The following is a 22,170-nucleotide window of genomic DNA, read 5'->3' as shown; positions in this document are numbered from 1 at the left end:
TTTAGCTTCACTCTTATTGAGAGCAATGGGAGATGGTGGCCATTTTGAGAGAGGCTAGATCTTCTTGGAATTCTCTGTATTAGAATATTATTGGTCTGTATCTGCTGAAGAAGAAACTTTCAGTAATGGAGAACAAGAGTTTTTTAAAAAAAAATCCTTCTTAAAAAAAATGTAGCCAGTGCATAAGATTTCAGTGCGTTTTAACTGATACGGAACTTTTAATAATCTGAATTATTCCATTATTAAGATCATTGGGGCCAAAAATGATCTGACATGGTACTACATTTCTTAAATGACCCATATAAAATTAATGTTAACTCATAAACTAACCAATTTTTTGTAAATTCTCACAAAGTAGTCTATACTTGGAGAATAAATGCTATAATTTTGGGGATGTTGATCAGTATTCTTCATATGTAACAAAGTGGTTGAATCCCTGCCTTAAGTGCAGAACTCTGCTCAAACCCTAAATGAACTTGCAACCCTTGTAAATTTGTCTCTTTTCTAGTTATTGAGCCGCAAAGAGAAAACTACCTTTGAAAAGTTGGAGTATGTTATGAGTAAAGAAGATAATTACAAACGACTTAGAGACTATATTAACAGCTTGAAGATGACTCCTTGTATTCCGTATTTAGGTAGGTAAGCTAAACAGTTTTGGTGTGCAGCATTAAAGCAATAGTACTTGCACAATGACTTGCAGAAAAACTAAAAATAATCTTTTAAGCAATATTTAAGAGTATTTTATTGCTTTAACAAAGAATGTAGAACCATCTAGTTGGCTGTAAATGTTCTGTGTACAGCAAGAAATAACTTTTTACTCAAGAAGAAAAATTCCCATTAAACATCTCAAGTACTCTTAAGATTTTACAGAGAATCAGTTTTCTTGGAGATGGTTTTTACCTGATGTAGTGTAGATTTATTAGTCGACCCATGGAAAAGCTAAAGTTAAAGACCGTTATATCTGCCAGTGCGTTTCAAGAACTAAACATTTTACTGTAGATAGTTTTAATAATGAAAAGCCATCAGTCACTAACTTCAGAGATAAACCTGGGTTCTGGAATCTGTTTTAAATGTTGTGGAATCTGATTTCTCCTGCATAATTGTCACTTTGATTATACTGAAGTGACTAGGATATGTGATTATTACAAAATACTTTAAAAAGGGACATTTATAGATATTTATCATGAATAAGTTACCTTCCTATGTTTCTAAGAAAACTTTACTGATTTATTTATATATTTGCTTAATGTATATAGTTTCTATTGCTATGATGATCAAATATTTTCACCAGCTTTTTGGAATTACCTGACTGATTTAAAGAACAGCTTTAAGCAGAATTATTGCCTAACAGTGTATTTTTGTTGTTGAATGTTAATTATATAAAACTTCAGTAATTACAAATGTTAGATGTATTTGTCTGACTGTTTCCCTCTCCCAGAAGTGTGGCAGGTCACACGAGTCTGTCCCACTTAATATGCACTGTGTTGCAAACATCAGTTATTCCTTTATCTACATCAAGATGAGCTCCAGTGGACCACTACGGATGACTGGTTTTCATAATCTCTCCAAATGCTAAATCTATTTTCTCTTACTAACTACTTTGGGCTTTTTTAACTCCTCTTGAATGTGGGAATTAGAAATCCTTCATCCATCCACATATCTGTCATGATAGATACTTCAGCCTCTGTAGTTTATTCGGGCTACAGAATCAGTCCTGTCAGTCATTGGCAGCAAGCCCCTACAGCTCCCCACTAGTTTTGTTCTGCATCAACAGCAGCAGGCAGAGTTAACCAGACCTTTGCACTGCAGAGGAAAACAAAAACGAATTGTAATTCTCAATAATTTGATTGTATAATTTAGTCATCTAAATGACAGCTGTCTCAGATTTGTTGGCGTCATGAGTTGCCCCTTCAGCTCTGCTTCCTCTTCTGAGGTATTGAAGCAGCTGATGTCCCTTCAGCTGCTGAGGGAGAAAACTAGGCAAAAAAGACCAGGCAAAAAGAGAGGTTTATTCTTTCACTTCACCCTTTCTTATTGAAAGTCAAAGTGGGGAGTTTCACCTCTTCTGGGGGTAGGATGTATTTTTCCCCCCTCAACAATCCTGTCAAGGCAGGGGTCACATTGGCCTCTTTTCTCTGGGCAGGAGCAAAGCCAGGTAGGATTGACTGGAGGGAGTTTGCCTGGGATCTGTCCGAGAGGAGCCCAGCTGAGTGCTAAGTGAGGGGAGCTGTGTTGGGTGTGCTGTGCTAGAGGGGGGAGTATCTGAGAGACCAGGTGTGTGACTGGTGCAAGTTACAGCTGACTGTGGGTGGGTGCTTGTGACTGGTGCAGTTACAGGGACCATTTTGGCAGTTGGGGGTTTGTCTGTTTGAGTGATTGATTGGATCCAGGTGGGGTTAATTGCGGGGGCGGAGCTTTGAGGGGTAAGTGCAGGGGCGGGGCAACTGCCCCAGCCTTATAAAAGGCAGCCAGCTGCGAACCAGCTGCGCGGCGAACAGAGGGGCGGCTAACAGAAGGAGAAGGAGGGAGTTTGCCTGGGAGTTCGCCTGCGGAGAGAGCCCACTGCAGGTGTTTGTCTTTCAGACGTTGCTGAGCAGGAAATTGAGCATCTGAGGAGGCTCTCAGAGCAGAGATATGGAGAGGGAGCGATCACCTGCACTGGATGTGCTATGTTTGTCTTCCTCCCACAGGATAGAGATGACTTCATCTGTACCAAGTGCAGGCTGGTTTCCTTATTGGAAGAGAAGGTTAAAGGACTAGAGACCCAAATATCAACCCTGCGTTGCATTACAGAAAACGATGTATTTCTCCATCAGGCACAGGCACAGTGTGAGGAAGATTCAGAGAAGGCCGGGCAGGCGAAACTGAAGAACGGGGAAGAAAATTGGCAGCATGTGACCTCCCGAAGAAAGAGAACCCATGTGCCCACCATGCAGATAGAAGTAAGGAATCGTTTTCATCCTCTCTGCACAAGTACTACGGCAGAGAATGATTTGGAGGACCCTTCAGAGGGAATGGATCGGAAGGAGACCCGTTTGATCAGAAGGCAAAGGATGCATTCTCCTAGGGATGGGGGTTCCACGACCACCATTCCGAAGAGGAAGAGAAGGGTGATGGTGGTCGGGGACTCCCTCCTAAGGGGGACGGAGTCATCCATCTGCCGTCCGGACCGGGAAACTAGAGAAGTGTGCTGCTTGCCTGGAGCTAGGATTACGGATGTGACGGAGAGACTGCCAAAACTTATCAAGTCCTCAGACCGCTACCCCTTCCTGCTTCTCCACGTGGGCACAAATGACACTGCCAAGAATGATCATGAGCGGATCACTGTGGACTATGTGGCTCTGGGAAAAGAGATAAAGGAGTTTGAAGCGCAAGTGGTGTTCTCATCCATCCTCCCTGTTCAGGGAAAAGGCTCAGGTAGGGACCGTCGCATTGGGGAAGTAAATGCGTGGTTACGCAGGTGGTGTCGAAGAGAGGGCTTTAGATTCTTCGATCATGGAATGCTGTTCCAGGAAGAAGGATTACTAGGAAGAGACGGGATTCACCTAACAAAGACAGGGAAGAGTATCTTCTCAGACAGGCTGGCTAACCTAGTGAGGAGGGCTTTAAACTAGTTTTGACGGGGGACGGAGACCTAAGCCCAAAGGTAAGTGGGGAAGAGGGACACCACAAGGAAGTAGAAGGAGGAGGGTGCAGCAGGGGAAGCCTCCCAATTCATACTGTGAAAGTAGGCCAATCGGCTACTTATCTCAAGTGCCTGTACACAAATGCAAGAAGCCTGGGAAACAAGCAGGAGGAACTGGAAGTCCTGGCACAGTCAAGAAACTACGACATGATTGGAATAACTGAGACTTGGTGGAACAACTCTCACGATTGGAGCACTGTCATGGATGGGTATAAACTGTTCAGGAAGGACAGGCAGGGGCGAAAGGGTGGAGGAGTTGCACTGTATGTAAGAGCACTATGACTGCTCTGAGCTCCAGTATGAAACTGGAGATAAGTCAGTTGAGTGTCTCTGGGTTAAGCTTAGAAGCAAGAACAATAAGCGTGATGTCATGGTGGGTGTCTGTTACAGACCACAAGACCAGGAGGATGAGGTAGAGGAGGCTTTCTTTACTCAACTAGGGAAAGTTTCCAGTTCATAGGGCCTGATTCTCATGGGAGACTTCAATCACCCTGACATCTGCTGGAAGAGCAATACAGCAGAGCACAAACAATCCAGGAAGTTTTTGGAGAGTGTCGCTGACAATTTCCTGGTGCAAGTGCTGGAGCAACCAACTAGGAGCCGTGCTTCTCTTGACCTGCTGCTCACAAACAGGGAAGATCTGGTAGGGGAAGTAGAAGTGGGTGGCAACCTAGGCAGCAGTGACCATGAGATGGTCGAGTTCAGGATCCTGACAAAAGGAAGAAAGGAGAACAGCAGGATACGGACCATGGACTTCAGAAAAGCAGATTTTGACTCCCTCAGGGAACTGATGGGCAGGATTCCCTGGGAGGCTAATATGAGGGGGAAAGGAACCCAAGAGAGCTGGCTGTATTTTAAAGAGACCTTATTGAGGGCACAAGAGCAAACCATCCCAATGTGCAGAAAGAATAGCAAATATGGTAAGCGTCCAGCTTGGCTTAACAAAGATGTCCTTGGCGAACTTAAAAGCAAAAAAGAAGCTTACAAGAAGTGGAAGCTTGGTCAGATGACTAGGGAGGATTAGATAAACACTGCTCGAACGTGCAGGAATGAAATCAGGAAGGCCAAAGCACAATTGGAGTTGCAGCTAGCAAGGGACGTGAAGGGGAACAAGAAGGGTTTCTACAGGCATGTTGCCAACAAGAGGAAGATTCGGGAAAGTGTGGGCCCCTTAGAGAATGAGGGAGGCGACCTAGTGACGGAGGATGTGGAGAAAGCTGAGGTACTCAATGCCTTTTTTGCCTCTGTCTTCACAGACAAGATCAGCTCCCAGACTATTGTACTGGGTGGCACAGAATGGGAAGGAGGCGAACATCCCGCAGTGCTGAAGGAACGGGTTCAAGACTATTTAGAAGGATTGGACATTCACAAGTCCATGGGGCCGGATGCAATGCACCCGAGGGTGCTGAGGGTGTTGGCTGAGGTGATTTCAGAGCCATTGGCTATTATCTTTGAAAGCTCGTGGCAACAGGGGGAGGTCCCTGAGGACTGGAAAAAAGCAAATATAGTGCCCATCTTCAAAAAAGGGAGGAAAGAGGATCCAGGGAACTACAGACAGGTCAGCCTCACCTCAATCCCTGGAAAAATCATGGAGCAGATCCTTAAAGAATCCATTTTAAGGCACTTGGAAGAGAGGAAGATGATCAGGAATAGTCAACACGGATTCACCAAGGGAAAGTCATGCCTGACCAACCTGATTGCTTTCTATGACTGGCTCTGTGGATGTAGGGAAGGCGGTGGATGTGATATACCTTGACGTTAGCAAAGCTTTTGATACTGTCTCTCACAGTATTCTTATCAGCAAGTTAAAGAAGTATGGGTTGGATGAATGGACTATAAAATGGTTAGAGAACTGGCTAGAGCATAGGTCTCAACGAGTAGTGATCAATGGCTCCATGTCTAGCTGGCAACCGGTCACAAGCGGAGTTCCCCAGGGGTCGGTCCTGGGTCCGGTTTTGTTCAACATCTTTATTAATGATCTGGAGGATGGGGTAGATTGCACCCTCAGCAAGTTTGCAGATGACACTAAGCTGGGGGGAGTGGTAGATACCCTGCAAGGTAGGGATAGGATACAGAGTGACCTAAACAAACTGGAGGATTGGGCCAAAAGAAATCTAATGAGGTTCAACAAAGAAAAGTGCAGAGTCCTCCACTTAGGAAGGAAGAATCCCATGCACAGCTATAGACTGGGGACCGACGAGCTGGGCAGCAGCTCTGCAGAAAAGGACCTGGGGGTAACAGTGGATAAAAAGCTGGATATGAGTCAGCAGTGTGCCCTGGTTGTCAAGAAGGCTAATGGCATATTGGGCTGCATTAGGAGGGGCATTGCCAGCAGGACGCGGGAAGTGATTATTCCCCTCTATTCGGTGTTGGTGAGGCCGCATTTAGAATATTGTGTCCAGTTTTGGGCCCCCCACTACAAAATGGATGTGGAGAAGTTGGAGAGAGTCCAGCGGAGGGCAACCAAAATGATTAGGGGGCTGGAGCACAGGACTTATGAGGAGAGGCTGAGGGAACTGGGCTTGTTTAGTCTGCAAAAGAGAAGAGTGAGGGGGGATTTGATAGCAGCCTTTAACTACCTGAAAGGGGGTTCCACAGAGGATGGGGCTAGGCTGTTCTTGGTGGTGGCAGATGACAGAACAAGGAGCAACGGTCTCAAGTTGCAGGGCGGGAGGTCTAGGTTGGACATTAGGAAAAAGTTTTTCACTAGGAGGGTGGTGAAGCACTGGAATGGGTTACCTAGGGAGGTGGTAGAATCTCCATCCTTAGAGGTTTTTAAGCTGAGGCTTCACAAAGCCCTGGTTGGTATGATATAGTTGAGGTTAGTCCTGCTTTGAGCAGGGGGTTGGACTAGATGACCTCCTGAGGTCCCTTCCAACTCTAATATTCTATGATTCTATGACTTGAGTGGCTTTGGTGAATAAGATGCAGGCACCATCCTAGCAGCCCAATGTGTTCAGCATTACCTAGGTACCCCTATCCCAGACAGAAGTGGAGCCAGGCAGGACTGGAACAACCCACTCCAAAGGGAAATGCCACCACCTCTTTCTCAGAGGAGCAGTGCCAGAAGAGCAGTACTCTAGAAGGATGTTTACATCTGAGTCTGTAGAGCCGTCACCTGCAACCACCACCCCTTCATGTAGGGCTCTTGGGCCACAGATGGGAGCCTTTGAATACAACATGGATGCCAGAACATTTGGTAAGGGGACTTTACACTTAGTCCCATCCCCACTCCTGTCACCTCTGTATCAGACCTCTTAAGGATCCCCTAATAATATCCCAGACAAGAGCCTCTAGGAGAAAAGCAGACCCATTTGAGAGAAGGAAAAAAGGATTTTCCAGTGGTTAGAGTGCTAACCTATGCTGTGTGAGTTGCAGATTCAATTTCTGCTCTGACATAGACATTCCTGTTTGGCTCTGGGCAAGTCACTTAGTTTCTCTGTGCCTTGGCTCACCATCTGTAAAATGTGGAAAACATATCTGTCCTACCTCCCTGGGGTGTTGCGAGGCTAAATACCTTAAAGATCATACATGTTCAGATACTACAGTGATTGGGTCCAAATAAGTAAGATAGATAGGTGGATATGGGTCATATGAGGTAGAAATGGACAAAACTGGTCCCAGAGCATCATGCTTCTGGGGATTCCATTCTTGAACTCCAGCCCAGTTCTTGAGACTCAAAAATATGTCCCAGACTGAAACGGAAAACAGTAAGTAAAATCTCTAAGGACCTAGATGTTCAAATGGGAAAGAGGGGGAAAAAAGGACTCTTCCTTGACAGGAAGGCCAGCAAGAGGTTCACTATAGCAAATATTTTAAATTTAATAGAAAACATTATAGAATAGGCTTGCAGTCATAAATACGGTGAAGCTTTGATCAGTAGTTCTTTGGCCATCCTCGATAATCTAGATGATTCTTATACTGTAAACCAATGTTTCTCAATTAAATTTGGCCACGGAACCCTTTTGAACTCCATAAATAATTGCGGAACCCCCCAAACTCTTAACAGTATTTTTACATATGGGGCCAAAAAAAAGTTGAAATAAGCAAATTATATAACAAATTTCAAACAACTGGGTCAGCATCTCTCACTTCCATTTTCCTTACCCTCGATACTCTCCACCGAAAAATCTGGGACATCATCCCTTTTTCGGCGGCGCGGGAGAACAGCTGCTCTCTGCGGTGGCAAACAGCTGATCGGTGGCGCAGAGAACAGTGCTCGAGGAACCCTAACAGTGTTCCCGCGGAACCCCAGGATTCCGCAGAACCCCAATTGAGAAACACTGCTGTAAACTACACTCTAAGACTCATAGCTTCAGAATTTGGGAGAATCACATCCAGGGTAAAAATATTAACATTTAGGTATTGTGAAACTGCTGAAAAGTTTCATACAACTTTCACTCAATAAAAAAATATGGTGAGGGGAAATAGTGTCCAATGATAACTACTCTTCAGAATCAGTTTATTGACCTTACTGTCTGCCTCTGTGTCAATTCCAGCTTGATTTTAGCAGTGACTGTGCTCTTGAACTCCTGTATAGAGGGATTAGTGTTTCATGTACTTTAAAAACAGAGATTTTCAGGTATTCGCATGTATGGCATTGATTGTAGTACATATGATTAATGAGATTTGTAATCACTGCATTCAGGTCAGAACTGAACCAGGGGGAGGCAGGTGTGGGGAGGGAAAGACAAAACATAATCAGAAAGGAATTTTAAGGTCTGACTTCTTTTAAATGTCCAAGATTAGAAAATGTTTCTTTATATTATTGGAAAGCTCCAACTTTCAGCTATTCAAAGGTTTTTAGCATTAGCTTCTATCTGTTATGGGTTTATGAGATGATATCAGATCAGGCAAAAAAAAAAAAAGTACTAGGTAGGCCAGGCTACTTTCAGCATCCCAGGTATCCTGGGCTTCTTTGCCTCTTGCTTAAAGAGTCTTTCTTATCTAATGCTTTAAAAGAGAACTAAATATTTTTCTTTATCTAGCTGATTTGGATTTTTTCTGTTGCTTCCTTAAGTGTACAAAATACAAATATATGCAAAAGTGGCAAGGGAAAACAGAAGAATACTGTAAAAACTGAATAACTGAATTGTTCTTTAATTTCAAGTTTGTGCCAGTGCAAACATCCCTTTAAACATATTAACAACTTTTTGTCCAAATTCTGTAGTACAGTAAATCTTTGGACATAAAATGTCAATTTATTAAAGTCTAATGTGTATTTTCTTTCTGCTTAGAAATGGAAAATGGGTTCTGTTGATGTCTGTAATGCTCTTTGCTAGGATCAGCTGTAATTTAAAAGATAGTCTATCATCTGGCTTAATATAGCACCCGTTTTTATTAGTGACAAGAATGCTTTATGCTTCCATTTTAATTCTTTAGAGGAATAGTGAATTAGAAATAATTTTCTGGTGTTCTTTCTATAAAGTGTCTTAATTTCTTATAGTTAAATGGGAAATGAAAATAGTTTGGAACAGTAATCTTGGTAAATTGAACTGTCTTGGAAGCTTAACTATTCAATTCAGTTAATCTCTTCCTGCAGTGAAAAATTTAACATGTAGTAAGACTTGTTCAGAATTTGAGTATTCTCTCTAAAGGTTGTTAACTAGGGATTTTTTCTGAAATGAGGAGAAGAATATGCAATAAAAGAGCAATTCACTAACCTGTTTCTGGTTTTCCATTTGTAGGCTGTACTCTTTGAAAGGTTTTTTGTTTTTTTTCTGTTTTTTGTTATGTAAAACGTGCACAGAATTAAATTACATAGAAAACGCTGTAAGCACAGCGTTAAGATTAACTGGTTTAACGACTCTGCTATGGCATGCAAACGTAGTTTGGAAAGCAATGTTGAATATCACACTCCAGGAACTGGAAGAATGGCATTACTTTATAAAGTTATCGTTTCTGAACTTACTAATAAGCATGTTGACTGTCACATGCTGTCTGAGATCCCTGCTGCTGACAGACACAGACTACCATTGGCACTGGTCATGAAAGACCCTGCTAGTAGTGGTGTGAGGGAGGACACAAAAAGAGGATGACTGTGGTGTTGGCTCAGAATTTTAAAAGGAGTTCAGTTTTGTCTCCAAAATTAAGATGGGTATGTCTTCACTGCAGAGTGAACTTGAGCTCTTACTTGCATGTGGTCCCTAAACTGTCTCCCATCCATACGCACAAACCTCTAACCTGAATTTGTTGCTTTGACCTGGGGCTTGCTGATATATCTGTGGTTACAGACTAAAACACAAATGCTGCTTTTGCTCAAAATGGTTATCTATCTGCCCACTTTGCCGTGGGCATGCAGGCTAAATCAATTGTGATAGTCCTCCAGTGCCTTCTCATAATTCCCCAGTGAGCCCAGAAGGAAAGACACATTCTTCCACACTTCACTGGGAAAGAATCAGAGCATCTCCAGATATTGCAGTGCTAAGAACCATGGGATTTGCCCCCAGATGTCCTAGAGACATACGAGTGAGTACAGCACCAGTGTGTACCCAGTAACTCTCAAATGTGGCTTTGTGGTGTAGCAATCCACACCTGGGCTAGGGTAATGTGGGTGCTCAAACCCAAATGCCAATCACCCAAATTAATGCTGCAATGAAGACACATCCTATATGGCCAATTAAATGGTCAGCACAAACTGAGAATGTATAAATTTTATGTTTATTTTATTCTGAAACAAAATATAACCTCTCTGAAAAAGATGTATAGAGAAAATTCTTACAAAGCCCAAGTTATAGTTGTGCTGCCAGACCTCACAGTAAAACAAGTGGGTCAAACTGTTAGAAGTAAAAGATGTTTTCTTGGCTTAAAATGTGCTACTCCGTGAAATAGTCTTTTATATTTGTGTTTCACTGAAGGTGAGATCAGTTGTGCTAAACTGTTGGAGCTGGGCGAAAAAGGGGGTGTATCTCAGAGTAAAGGTGTAAATGTTTGTCTGGCGAGTACTAGTTTGGCAAATTGTAAGGAAAAAATTGTGTATGAATTATTGCTCTAAATCTGAAAATCATTAAAAATGTTTATTTGTTCTTGTCATAAATTACAGAATCTTAAGTGGTGTGTTGGGGATTTGGCACTTTGACAACTCTCATTCTGTAGGAGAGAAAAATAGAACAGTGTGCTACATAAGAACATGATAAATATCCTCTATGTATAATTCTTGTCATCATGTCTACTTCACTTCCATAATGGGGAGGCAGTGAAATTTATACTACTGAGGATGTTACTCTGGAAGGAAAATATGCAGAAAAATACCTTTAGTCAGGCAAAAATTGAAGTCAGTTAAATTGAGCAAATATTCCAAATGCACTGATTATGGTTTCCCTTGAGAAGTGATGTTTGCGGTCTTGTAAATCTTCTCTTGGGGAAATACATTTTATTTATATATTTATGGTGTGTGTGTGTGTGTGCGCGCGTGTGTGTGTGTGTGTGTGTGTTGCATATAAAAAAAACTTAATTAAAAGAACAATATTAAGGTTGCAAGGTCAAGCACTTAGAAGTTAGGAAGTATCAGAACTTAGATTGCTTGTGCAACTGTAATGGGGTCCCTTGTGTGTATGCATGACAATCTTTAATTACATGATCATATATTGGGTTTTTTCTACAGGATACTGCCTCATTCAGTGCATTGGATGAATGATGCTCACGTAATGAGCTGCTGTTCAATAATGTTTCTCATCGTTGTTAATTGTGTGGCTGTATGCTTTATTTACTGCATACTATTCTAACTCTGCTCTGGAAACAGAATTACTAATTTCCTCATTGGTTTTTCTGTGGCGCTTGTCACTATAGTATCTGAATGCTTCACAAACAGTGAATGTGTTTTCATAACACCCCTGTGAGCTACGTTGGTATTATCCCTATTTTATAGATGGGGAATGGAGGGACAGAGATTAAGGTAAAAAATATTCACCAATTTTGAATGCTCAATTTGAAACACCTAGGATCTGGTTTTTAGCGTGTTTAACATTATACAACACCTAATGTTTATGGGGGAATTTTCAAACTTTTTATTAAAGCACAGTTACATTAAAATGCTAACATGATATATTGTACATTATTTATTACTGATCAAGTTAGTATGTAAAGAACCTAGCTAAGATGTTTAAAGCACAGTTCTCTGAGTGGCTCTGCATATTTCCATTTATGGGTATTGCACCATCTTTTGGTCCCTAATGGTAGAAGCCTGTCTAAGCAGTGTCCTTTAGAGCTCTTGCATGCCCCCTCATGTTCCTCCAGTCAGCTTCTCTGAATGTACTGAGGGTGAGAATGTGTAAAGGCGAACAGTGCCTTCTACTACCTCAGTTCCTCCCAGTCATTGTGCCAGGTGGAAGTGAACTTAACCTCCAATTTAGCGGACTGGATTTCTCCCTTCTAAACAATTACAAAGACATTAAATATAGTGAGGCTATGTCTCAACTAGACACCTTACAGCAGCACAATTGTACTGCTGCAGTTGCACCACTGTAAGGTCTCCCTTGTAGTTGTTCTGTGCCGATGGGAGAGAGTTCTCCATCGGCATAATTAAACCACTCCCAATGAGCAGCGGTAGCTATGTCGGCAGGAGAGCATCTCCCGCCAACATAGCGTTGTCCACACTGGCACTTCTGTCGGTGAAACTTACGTCAGTAAGGTGGGGAGGTTCACACCCCTGACTGACAAAAGTGCTAGTGTTGACATAACTGTAGTTGTTAGTATCTATTTTGGATTATGGTGGAATTGAAGAAAAAGAAACTGGGATTCAAGCATTGTGCTTCGTGCCCATTACTGTCTTCCCAGTGTTGGACAACCATATTAGATTCCTGAAGTACTTGGCAAAGAGCCACTTTTGTTCTGAATGTTCCAGCTGCCAGATTTTTGTTCCCAGAGCTCACAAGGAGAGGCAAAAAAAGATTGCATGTGCTTCATGTTAATGAAGCTCTTGAGGCTAAACCTTCTGGTTTCTGGCATTTTTTGGCTCCTAGGTCTAAGTAGGCCCGTCTCTGCTTATGTGACTTCCTCCAGCAAGTCAGAGCAGCTTAGAGGTTTCAGGAAATTGGAGCCTTCAGCGGGTCTGGTTTGGGATCCTGTTGCTCGAGCAATCAGTACTTTGAAGGCACCAATGGTTGTGAAAATCAGGCTGCCTGCTGCAGAACCAAGAGCCATATTGTTGGCTCCAGCTGCATCAATTTCAGAGAAGAAGGCAAGGGAGGAAACGACCATTGTTAGCAATGCCAGATCCTGCAAGTGAGATTTATCAGATATGTTCAATTCTGACAGGGCCTCTATGGTTCGAAGGAAAAGATGGATGAGTTGCAAGAAAGGCTGAAGAAGACAAGGTTGACAGTTCACACTTTGGACTTGATTTATTTTACTAGGAGGAGACCTTTTACTCCTTTTTGTTATCAGAAACAGTATCAGCCACAATCTTCCATAACTTGAATCAAAGACATTCGCAACACCAGCAACCTAGCTATTTCCAGAGCCAACACAAGAAGTCTTTTTAAATCAAGGCCTAAATCTAAACCAACTGTTCCCCCTCGCTCGTCTTCATTGAACACTGGGTCTCAGAATGCTGTGAGGATTGAGTGTTGAGGACCAGTGAGCAAGGATCCTTCCCTTCCTCTGCCTGGAGAAAGGCTAGCCCATTGTGTCAACAAATGGAGGCTTATTACATCAGTCAAATGGATCCTAGAAATCTATGCCATTCAGTTTGAGAAACTACCCCTTTCAATTCCTTCTACCTTTCCATTTTCAGGGAACCTCATTAGGCTAGTCTACTTTCAGAAGTGCAGAATTTGCTTCTAATATAGGGGCTGTCAAGAAGCTATCAGATCATCTAAATGGTCATGGGTTTTATTCAAGATCCTGGGGGTCAGTGGGTTTATCTGATTTTAGGTTTAATACATTTGAAAATTTCAGTTCTGTATATTAACTCTGGCCTCCATAATGTCTTCAGTTTCAGCTATGGATTGGTTCATGACTATCGATTTAAAGGGCACAGATTTTCATGTTTTCATCAGACATAATTGTCAGAACTACCTTTTGTTGTGTGGTGGCAGGATGCCATTTCCAGTACAAGCTGTTGCCATTTGGCTTGTCCATGGCATCAAGAGTATTTATGAAGTGCCTCTTTGTGGTAGCAGCTCATTTGAGAAATCAGTATTTTTGTTTATCCATATTTGTATGATTGGCTGTTTGAAGGCTGCCATTCATAATGATCTATTAAGCCACATTACCTATAAAACCACCATTTTTTCAGACATGCGGCTACTTCTAAATGTCAAAAAGTCAAATCTCCATCCAGCTCAGAGAATTTTATTCAAAGGCTCCGTAGCAGTGAAAGCCTTTCTACCAGAGGACGGATTTTTAGAAATAGTGCAATATGGTTTAAACATTCAAATATGTTAGACTTCTTTGTGCGTCTCATGGCAGCTTCTACTTATGTGATTCCATTTGTGCATTTCAGAATGAAGCCATTGCTAGTATTGACTGTCTCAGGTCTACAGGACAAATCTGAACAATCTTCATATGTTTCAACATGCCTTGAGACATTCTGGACTCATTGTCCTGGTGGTTAGTTGGAGAAAATGTTATTAAAGATGACCAGTTCAATCTGCCTTGACCATTGTTGAGGGTAACTTCAGATGCATCACACAATGCTTGGAGCGGGTTTCTGAGTCATCTGAAAGCTTGAGGACACTGGAAGGCCATTCCAGAACTTCATTCTTCTGATGGTTAGAAACCTTTGTTTAATTTCAAGCCTAAATGTATTGATGGCAAATTTATGTCCATTTGTTCCTGTGCCAACACTGGCCCTTAACTTTAAATAACTCTTCTCCCTCCCTTCCCGGTGTTTCTCCAACTGAGAGAAATCATGTTTCCCCTTAACCTTCATTTTGTTAAGCTAAACATGCCAAGCTCCTTAAGTCTCCTCTGCACCTGTTCCTGTTTGAATTCATTTTCCTTAGCCAGGGGAGACCAGAATTTGAACACAATATTCCAGATTAGGTCTCAGCAGTGCCTTCTGTAATGATAACAACACTTTGCTATCTCTTCTTGAAATACCTCTCCTGATGCATCCTAGGATTGCATTAGCATTTTTCATTGGCTCATCACATTAATAGCTCAGGGTTATCCTGTGATTGATCAATACACCCAAGTCTTTCTCTTTCTCTGTTGGTTCCAACTGATAAATCCCCATTTTATAGCAAAAATTCTTGTTGTTAGTCCCTAAATGCTTGCCTTTGCAGTATTAAATTTCATCCCATTTCTATTACTCCAGTTCTCAAGGTCGTCCAAATCTTCCTGTATGATATTCCAGTCCTCTTCCATATTGGCAATATCTCCCAACATTGTGTCATCTGCAAATTTTATCAACACTCCCAGTTTTTGTGCCAGTCGTTAATGAAAATATTAAGTAAGACCAAGCCCTGAGGAATTCCTCTAGTAACCTCCCTCCAACCTGACAAGTCATTTCTCTATATGATCCATTGTAGTCTCTCCTTTAAACACTTTCGTACCCATTTTTCAATTCCCATGTTAATCCCCATCTTCTCCAATTTAACCAATAATTTCCCACGTGGAACCATATAAAATGGTTCACTGAAATAGAGGTAGATAGTTTTGTAAAACTATTTTGTATTTTATCCCAGTTACCATTTACCTGTCTCCAACTACTCTTTCTTTCAGAATTTGTTCTAAGACCTTGCATACAAGTTAGATCAGGCTAATGGGCCTGTAGTTTCCTGGATCACTTTTTTCCCTGCTTTAAATATAAGTACTATATTTGCAATTAACCCAGTGATAGGGTATGACTCCTAAATTTATGGATTAATTAAAAAATCTTTACTATTGTACTTTCAATTTCACATGCCAGTTCCTTTAATATTCTTGGGTGGAGACTATCCATGCCCTCTGCCCCAATTTGGTCCCATTAATCTGTTTCAGTTTGGCTTCCATCTTGGATATTATAATTCCTACTTCCATGTGCTTGTTCCCATTAGCCACTTTGCCACTGTACCCAAGCTCTTCATTAATCTTATTAAAAACTGAGGGAAAGTATTTGTTTAGGTCTTGGGCCACTCCTAGATTATCTTTAATCTCCACCCCATCCTCAATTTTTAGCAATCCCACTTTTTCTTTCCTTGTTTTCTTTTTATTTATATGGCTAACAAACCTTTTAGTATTAGTTTTAATTTTCTTTGCAAAGTCCAGCTCTGTTTGACTTTTGGCCATTCTCACTTTTCCCCCTGTACTTTCTGACCCCTAAGAGGTTTTTTTCCTTGCTGATCTATCTCTTCTTCCATTCCTTGTAGGCTTTCTTTGAGATGCTTGTTCATCCAGTTTGATCTACAACCCTTTCCTACAAGTTTTTTCTCCTTGCTTGGGATGCAGGCTTCAGACAGTTTCTGCAACTTTGACTTAAAGTAATGCCAAGCCTCTTCCACAGTCAGATCCTTGAGTTCTGCAGTCCAGTCAACTTCCCTAACGAATTCCGTTAATGTTTTAAAGTTTTGCCCTTTTGAAATTAAGAAGCCTAGTTGCAGACCTATTTCTGTTTATCCTTCCATTAGTTTAAACTGAATTAACTTATGATCAGTCAAACCAAGATTGTCCCTTACAACCTGTTCTTCTATGAAGTCCTTGCTACTTATCAATACTGAATCTGGAATGGCATCACTTCTTATTGGTTCAGTGACTATTTGGTGAAGAAATCTGTTGGCTATCATATCTAGGAATATCTAAGCCTTATCATTGTTAGTAGCTCTTATCCTTCAATCTATATCTGGGAAATAAGTCTCCCATAATGACACAATTCTCAGTAGTATTGATTTCATTAAAAATATTAGAGATCTCTGTCCATATCCAGATTGGATCCTGGGGATCAGTAGGAAAGTTCAAGCACTTTCCCAGTGGAGCCTCTGTTATCTTCCCAAAGTGATTATGACCCAAACAGACTCCGTTTATCCTTTCTTTCACTTCTCAATTACTTTGCAGTCTATCTCTTCACTAATATACAATGTTACTCCACCAACTTTACCTTTATTTCTGTCTTTTCTGAACAGCACATACCCTTCAATACCTGTATTCCACTGCTTCCATTATCCTTATGATATCTGGTTTCATTTTCTGCACCAGTAGCTCTAGTTCCTCCATTTTGTTACCCATACTCTTTGCACTGGTGTACAGACATCTTAGTTTTTTTCTGCTTGGCTTCACCCAGATTTTTCCTCCAAGTAGGTTAGGTGTAGTTACTTTACTGCCAGTATCACCTATCTGACTGTTAGTGTAATTGGTATTGATGCTATCTTTCCTCTTGTTGTCTATTCTCCTACCCTCTGTTGTTCCTTTCTCCATTACTGTATCATCTTTAGGATTTTAAGAAAATTTGACTCCCCTGGTTCAGGTTCCAGACCTTATATTTAAGAACACTTAATGTACTTCAAGACTGAGGGGTTGTCTGTCTCATCTTTGATAGTTCATTTGGCAGCTGTTTCAGCTTACCCTGTTTTGATTGTTGGTACATAGTTGTTTGTGCATGGTACAATTAAAAAGTTTATGAAGGGATTATCCGACATGTATTCCCCCTTTGAAGGAATCTGTCTGTCCTTGAGATTTTAATTTGGATTTATCTACACATTTGAAGCCATCTTTTGAACACTTGGCTGAGTGTTCTTTGTATTAAGGTGGCATTCATTATTGCCATATCAGCCAGAGGTGTGAGTAGAATTAAATGTCTTGATGGCTGATGCCAAGTTTTTGCCAAAAGTAGTTTCTGAATTTTATATCAATCAGACAGTTGTCTGATTCTTATCTCAAAAAGCACATGGATCATACTGTGTATCCCCCGGCTATTTCTAGGTGAGTTAAATGTGTATTGTTGAATGTTACACGTTAGCAAAGATTCCTGTATCTACAATGGTATTATCTCATTCCACCAGACCTATTGCAATGTCTTTTGCTCGCTTTAAGCAAGTCCCTGTTGCTAAGATTTGCATTGCTGCAACCCGGAGTTCTGTGCACACTTTTACTAAACGTTATGCTCTCAATTTGGCTTCAAGGGCTGATGCTAGTTTTGATAGAGTGGTACTTCAGTCTCTATTTAGTTAGTTTCTGTTGTTCCTTCCTCCAGGTTATTTTCAGCACTACTTGTAAAACCACCATAAATGGACTATGTAGAGTCCCCTAAAGAAAATATTAAGATTTGTTACTTGTAACCAGAATTCTTTGAGATGGCTCTTTATGTTCACAGTCCTGCACGGCTTCCCTTCTTTCTCAGAGTCCTGTTGTTCTTTTCTCTGGGTTGGCAGCGGAAGGAACTGAGGTAGAAAAGGGCACTTGTCCATACCCCCCTTACATAGCCTCGGCCTCAGAACATTCGGAGATGCTGAGGGTATGGGATGTGGGGGGAGGGTGAGCACTCTAATTGAAGAGGGTATTACTGTTAGGTACCACAAGGTGGCGCAATACCCATAAGTCTGAATGTGCAGAACTGTCGCAAAAAACTCGGGTTACAAGGAAATAGCCTTCATTTCCCATGGAGCTAGCCAGCCAGTTCCACTCTGTCTCATATCTCACTCCCCTTCAAGGAATCAGGGTCTAGCAGGGAGGTCATTGAAAGTACAGGTGAGACAGTCTCCCTGCTCTCAGTTTTGATTCCTGGCTCCATCCCAAATTGGAGAGAATATCCTGCTTGGTCCCTGCAGCCTGGGCTGGAGTGTGCTCAGTGTGGATGGACTTTACAGGGAATTTCACTGCAGTCAAGCAACTCTCTATCGAGCTTGTGTGAAGTGTGTTTTTTTTTAAAAACTTCTACTTTTGCCAAATGTTGGGTACATTTTCACAGGAATAGCAAAAAAGGAGACACGTCCCTGTTAAATTTCAAGTTCCTGGTCTAAAACATCAGGACACCTCAGGGTTTCTGAGAAAAGGTCACTAGAAGCTTTTAACAAGGGCAAAACATAATTTTCATATACCTCTTTTCTCAGAAACTGCTGCATAGTTTTGGTTGTTTTTGTTTTTTAAATTCAGCCTGAGGCAAACACATGGCATGGAAAATTTCAGCCCAAATGGTTGACATTTGGAAAAGATATAAGCAACTAAGAATAAGGTCTTATAATGGAAGTGTGTTTGGTAGCCTTAATAATAGGAGGTGCTACCAGCTAAATATAAAGGCTAAATGGAAGATCATATAGTGTTCTGCTGCTTCAGTGAAATTATATCTTTAAAAAGCTGTCAACTTTTAGATATATGATCATTTGAATTAATTAGGTGTTTCTCTAATATGTATTTTTCCCTGAATGTTTAGTTTCTGAAAAAATAAATATATATATTTTTTGAAGATAGTAGCTTTTTGTATAGAAACAGATTGCCGTTCCAAGAGAAGAGGGGCTATGTAGGTGGGAAGAATTACAGCTGTGTCGGCAGTATTCCTCCAAGGAAGAGTTCATGAGATATTGTTCAACCTGTAAATAATCTGTGCTCTTCTTATGCAGTGTTACTGTGTAAAAGACAAAGCTATTGACAGCCTGGTTTTTCAACGAGTTACGAGTAAAGATATGTATAGCAAAATCAGATCTGTGGAAAATGTTCATTGCTCTTTGCATAAGAGAAGGGTTTTTTCAATGTCAAAACTTTAATCTTTTTTTAATATTTTGCTTCTGTCACCATTGCATGATAATCAGAGTGAAATAATAACATGCTGTGACAAGATTACTAGTAAAGTTAAACTTGATCCAGAGAATGTCTTTTGAAACAGAAGTACTTTTCTTTAAATAACATCTGTTTGTGTAGTTTTCCATTGCTGGCAATATCAATTAATTTGAATGTTACCTAAAGACTCGGTGGCTCTTTTTGATAGCAAGTGTGACGTTTTGATTAAATAGAGGCAAAATGTCTTCAAGTTTAAAGGAACATCTGATATGTCAAATTACAATCAAATTAATTCAATTATGAAACACATCAAAAACAAGATACATTTGTCCTCTGTCCTGATGCAAGTTGGGAGGTACCTTCACGGGCAACTATTTTGGAATGTAGTATCCAAAATGGATAGAGAAATGTATAGCATGGTAACAGAAAAACAAGATAAAATGCTAACTGGTAAAATTTAGTCTTAGGCGACGTACAGAGTGCTTTTACTTAGGTAGGGGTTTGTTTTTTTTTGGTATGGAGAGTATATTTTTGAATCGCATCTTCTGTGTAAGGTGAACTGTGTGCTGTGAGAAACAAGCTGCCCAGAAGGATTTGGTAAAGTAATAACTCTTCTCTTTCTGCATTGACTGTGTTGTCTTAGCTAATAAACTTGGCTAGGCTTCATTGTTTGGTCTCTTGAACATTTTTAATATCAAATCACAGTGTAGCTGAGCAATTGGCTATATTATAGACAGTAATGTTTGATACTAAACATGAAATGAATAAAAATAAAATATTTACAAAAACTATCACTGGCTAATCATACATATTAATCTACAAAGACTGTGTTTCGGAACTATGGTATGCTGTTTGGTTGAGTCTGAGTATAGTTTTGTTTGAGAGAACCAACTGTTGGCATGCCAGCCACAGTAGTGTATACATAGCAGCTATCCTAGAACTTCACTCTCTGCACTTCTTGCCACTATTGTGCTTTCACAATTAGCTGCTGTTGGATTCGCTTTGGTACTTCTACTTCAAATGCACACTTACCAGGTTTTTTTAATAACTGTTTTTAGCTGTCTGGGAATCACTTACTTCCCCCCAAAAAATCTTAAGGAATCAGTCTTGGTAGATGAGATGTGCCAGATTGCTATCTGGAAATCAGTGAGTACTACTAATAAGTGCCATTCGGTGAGAAATCTGTGTCTGTTTTTATATCTAAATGTAGTTGACTTCAGTGATTTCTGAACATCTATCTTGTAATATCTGGCCATCAACTGGGGCTTTTTCAGAAGCTGAATTTAGACTGTTTCCTGAGTGTAGTCTTCCAAGAGTTTTAGGGAAGGGTAATGATAATGCAAACTTCAGAAGTCTGCTGGTAAATAGCTTTATAATATCTTTGATAAAGTTGGTAATTTTACAGGTCAGATACTGTGACTGAAAATTGTAACTGATTTTTCCAAGTTTAGTTATTGTTCCAACTTCCAATCCAATGCTTATTCCTTTAGGCCACATAGCTTCTCATTTGCCCTTAAGATGCTGTTTCTTATAATTGTTTTTACTTGCTCACTTTCAGGTCAAGGTAGCTATCAATCTGCTTATCTAGATTTCAGTAAGATTAAATCTTTGTGTTACTTTAGATTCTGTTGAAAAAAAGGTAGAACACAGAGGTGATACTTCCTGCTGTCGTGTCCCATCTGCAATATGATTGAGAGAAAACTACAGCCTCTTAAGACCTGATCCAAAGCTGCTGAAATCCAGTGAGGGCTTTTTGCTAAGACTCTCACTGACTTTAGTGATCTTTGGATCAGAAGCTCTGTATTCAAAGAGGCTGTGAGTTTATATATGGATGGCAATTATGTTATTGCCAGAATTCATAAGTCTTCAAGTATATAAAAGATTGTTATAAAAAAGAGGGTGATAAATTGTTCTCTTTAACCACTGAGGACAGGACAAGAAGCAATGGGCTCAAATTGCAGCAAGGAAGATTTATGTCAGATATAAGGAAAAACTTCCCAACTGTAAGGGAAGTTATGCCCGGAAAAAAATTGTCTAGGGAGGTTATGGAATCTCCATCTCTGGAGGTTATTAAGAACAGGTTAGACAAACATCTGTCAAAGATTCTAAATAATACTTAGTCCTGCCTCAATGCCAGGACCTGGACTAGATGACCTGTTGAGGTCCCTTCCAGTCCTACATTTCTATGATTCAAAGTTCAGAGTTGGCAAATACTGTATTTATTTTAAAGGAACGAAGAAAAGTCTTAAAGTACATGAGTGTTTTTGTCTAAGTAGTTGGGAATGTGAATTTCTATTGCCTATATTCCCCAGGATATACTGTGCCCCTTAGGACTATGAGGTGAGGTCATACAGCTAGAGCTACTGCCAGGACTGAAAGCTGGAGGTGCAATGTGTCTTTACAGCAGATACGCAAGGATGCAATTTAGTTTACAATTTTTACCCTTACTAGCCAATACAGAGCAAGCTGCTATGCCTGTACCGGGGCAGAACTTTTCTCTAGTATGATCTTGTATAGGTGTGAAAATGGGATTGTCACAGAGCTCTTATTAAGCTGTGATCTAAACTTGTTTACTCTGAAAATGCTTTCTGATCTTAAGTGGTATTTCTCCAACTAAACAAGCTTTGTTTTTATAGTGCTCAAAGTGACAGATTAGAGAGATTCACAATTCTGCATATTTTATATTGTAAAATGTTAGAATTTAAAGAAGTCATCAGCTTACAACTTCAGGTCCTTGCAGTTTTTTAACTATTAACCTTTCAGACTGATTAAAGTAAGAACTGGATTTTAAACTATTTTGTTGAGCACACAATAAATAGTGCTATACGTGGAATTGTTCCTTGTTAATACTTGGC

At 40.6% G+C, this 22,170-nt stretch overlaps 1 protein-coding gene across 7 annotated transcripts in view; it reads left to right on the top strand.

The window, feature by feature from the left end:
- Positions 1-22,170, top strand: part of RALGPS2 (Ral GEF with PH domain and SH3 binding motif 2) — a 304,700-nt gene that overhangs the window by 163,665 nt on the left and 118,865 nt on the right. For all 7 annotated transcript variants that reach the window (XM_067532587.1, XM_067532591.1, XM_067532590.1 and 4 more), the window contains one exon: positions 509-635. In XM_067532587.1, coding sequence (XP_067388688.1) covers positions 509-635 — 127 coding nt within the window. The remainder of the gene's footprint in view (positions 1-508; positions 636-22,170) is intronic.

Source organism: Emydura macquarii, unplaced genomic scaffold, assembly GCF_026122565.2.
Source record: "Emydura macquarii macquarii isolate MOO-44397 ecotype Brisbane River unplaced genomic scaffold, CSIRO-AGI_Emac_v2 contig_3287, whole genome shotgun sequence".
NCBI lineage: Eukaryota > Metazoa > Chordata > Testudines > Chelidae > Emydura > Emydura macquarii.
Note: the sequence above shows the minus strand (reverse complement) of the source record. Positions and strands in the feature narration are given on the sequence as shown.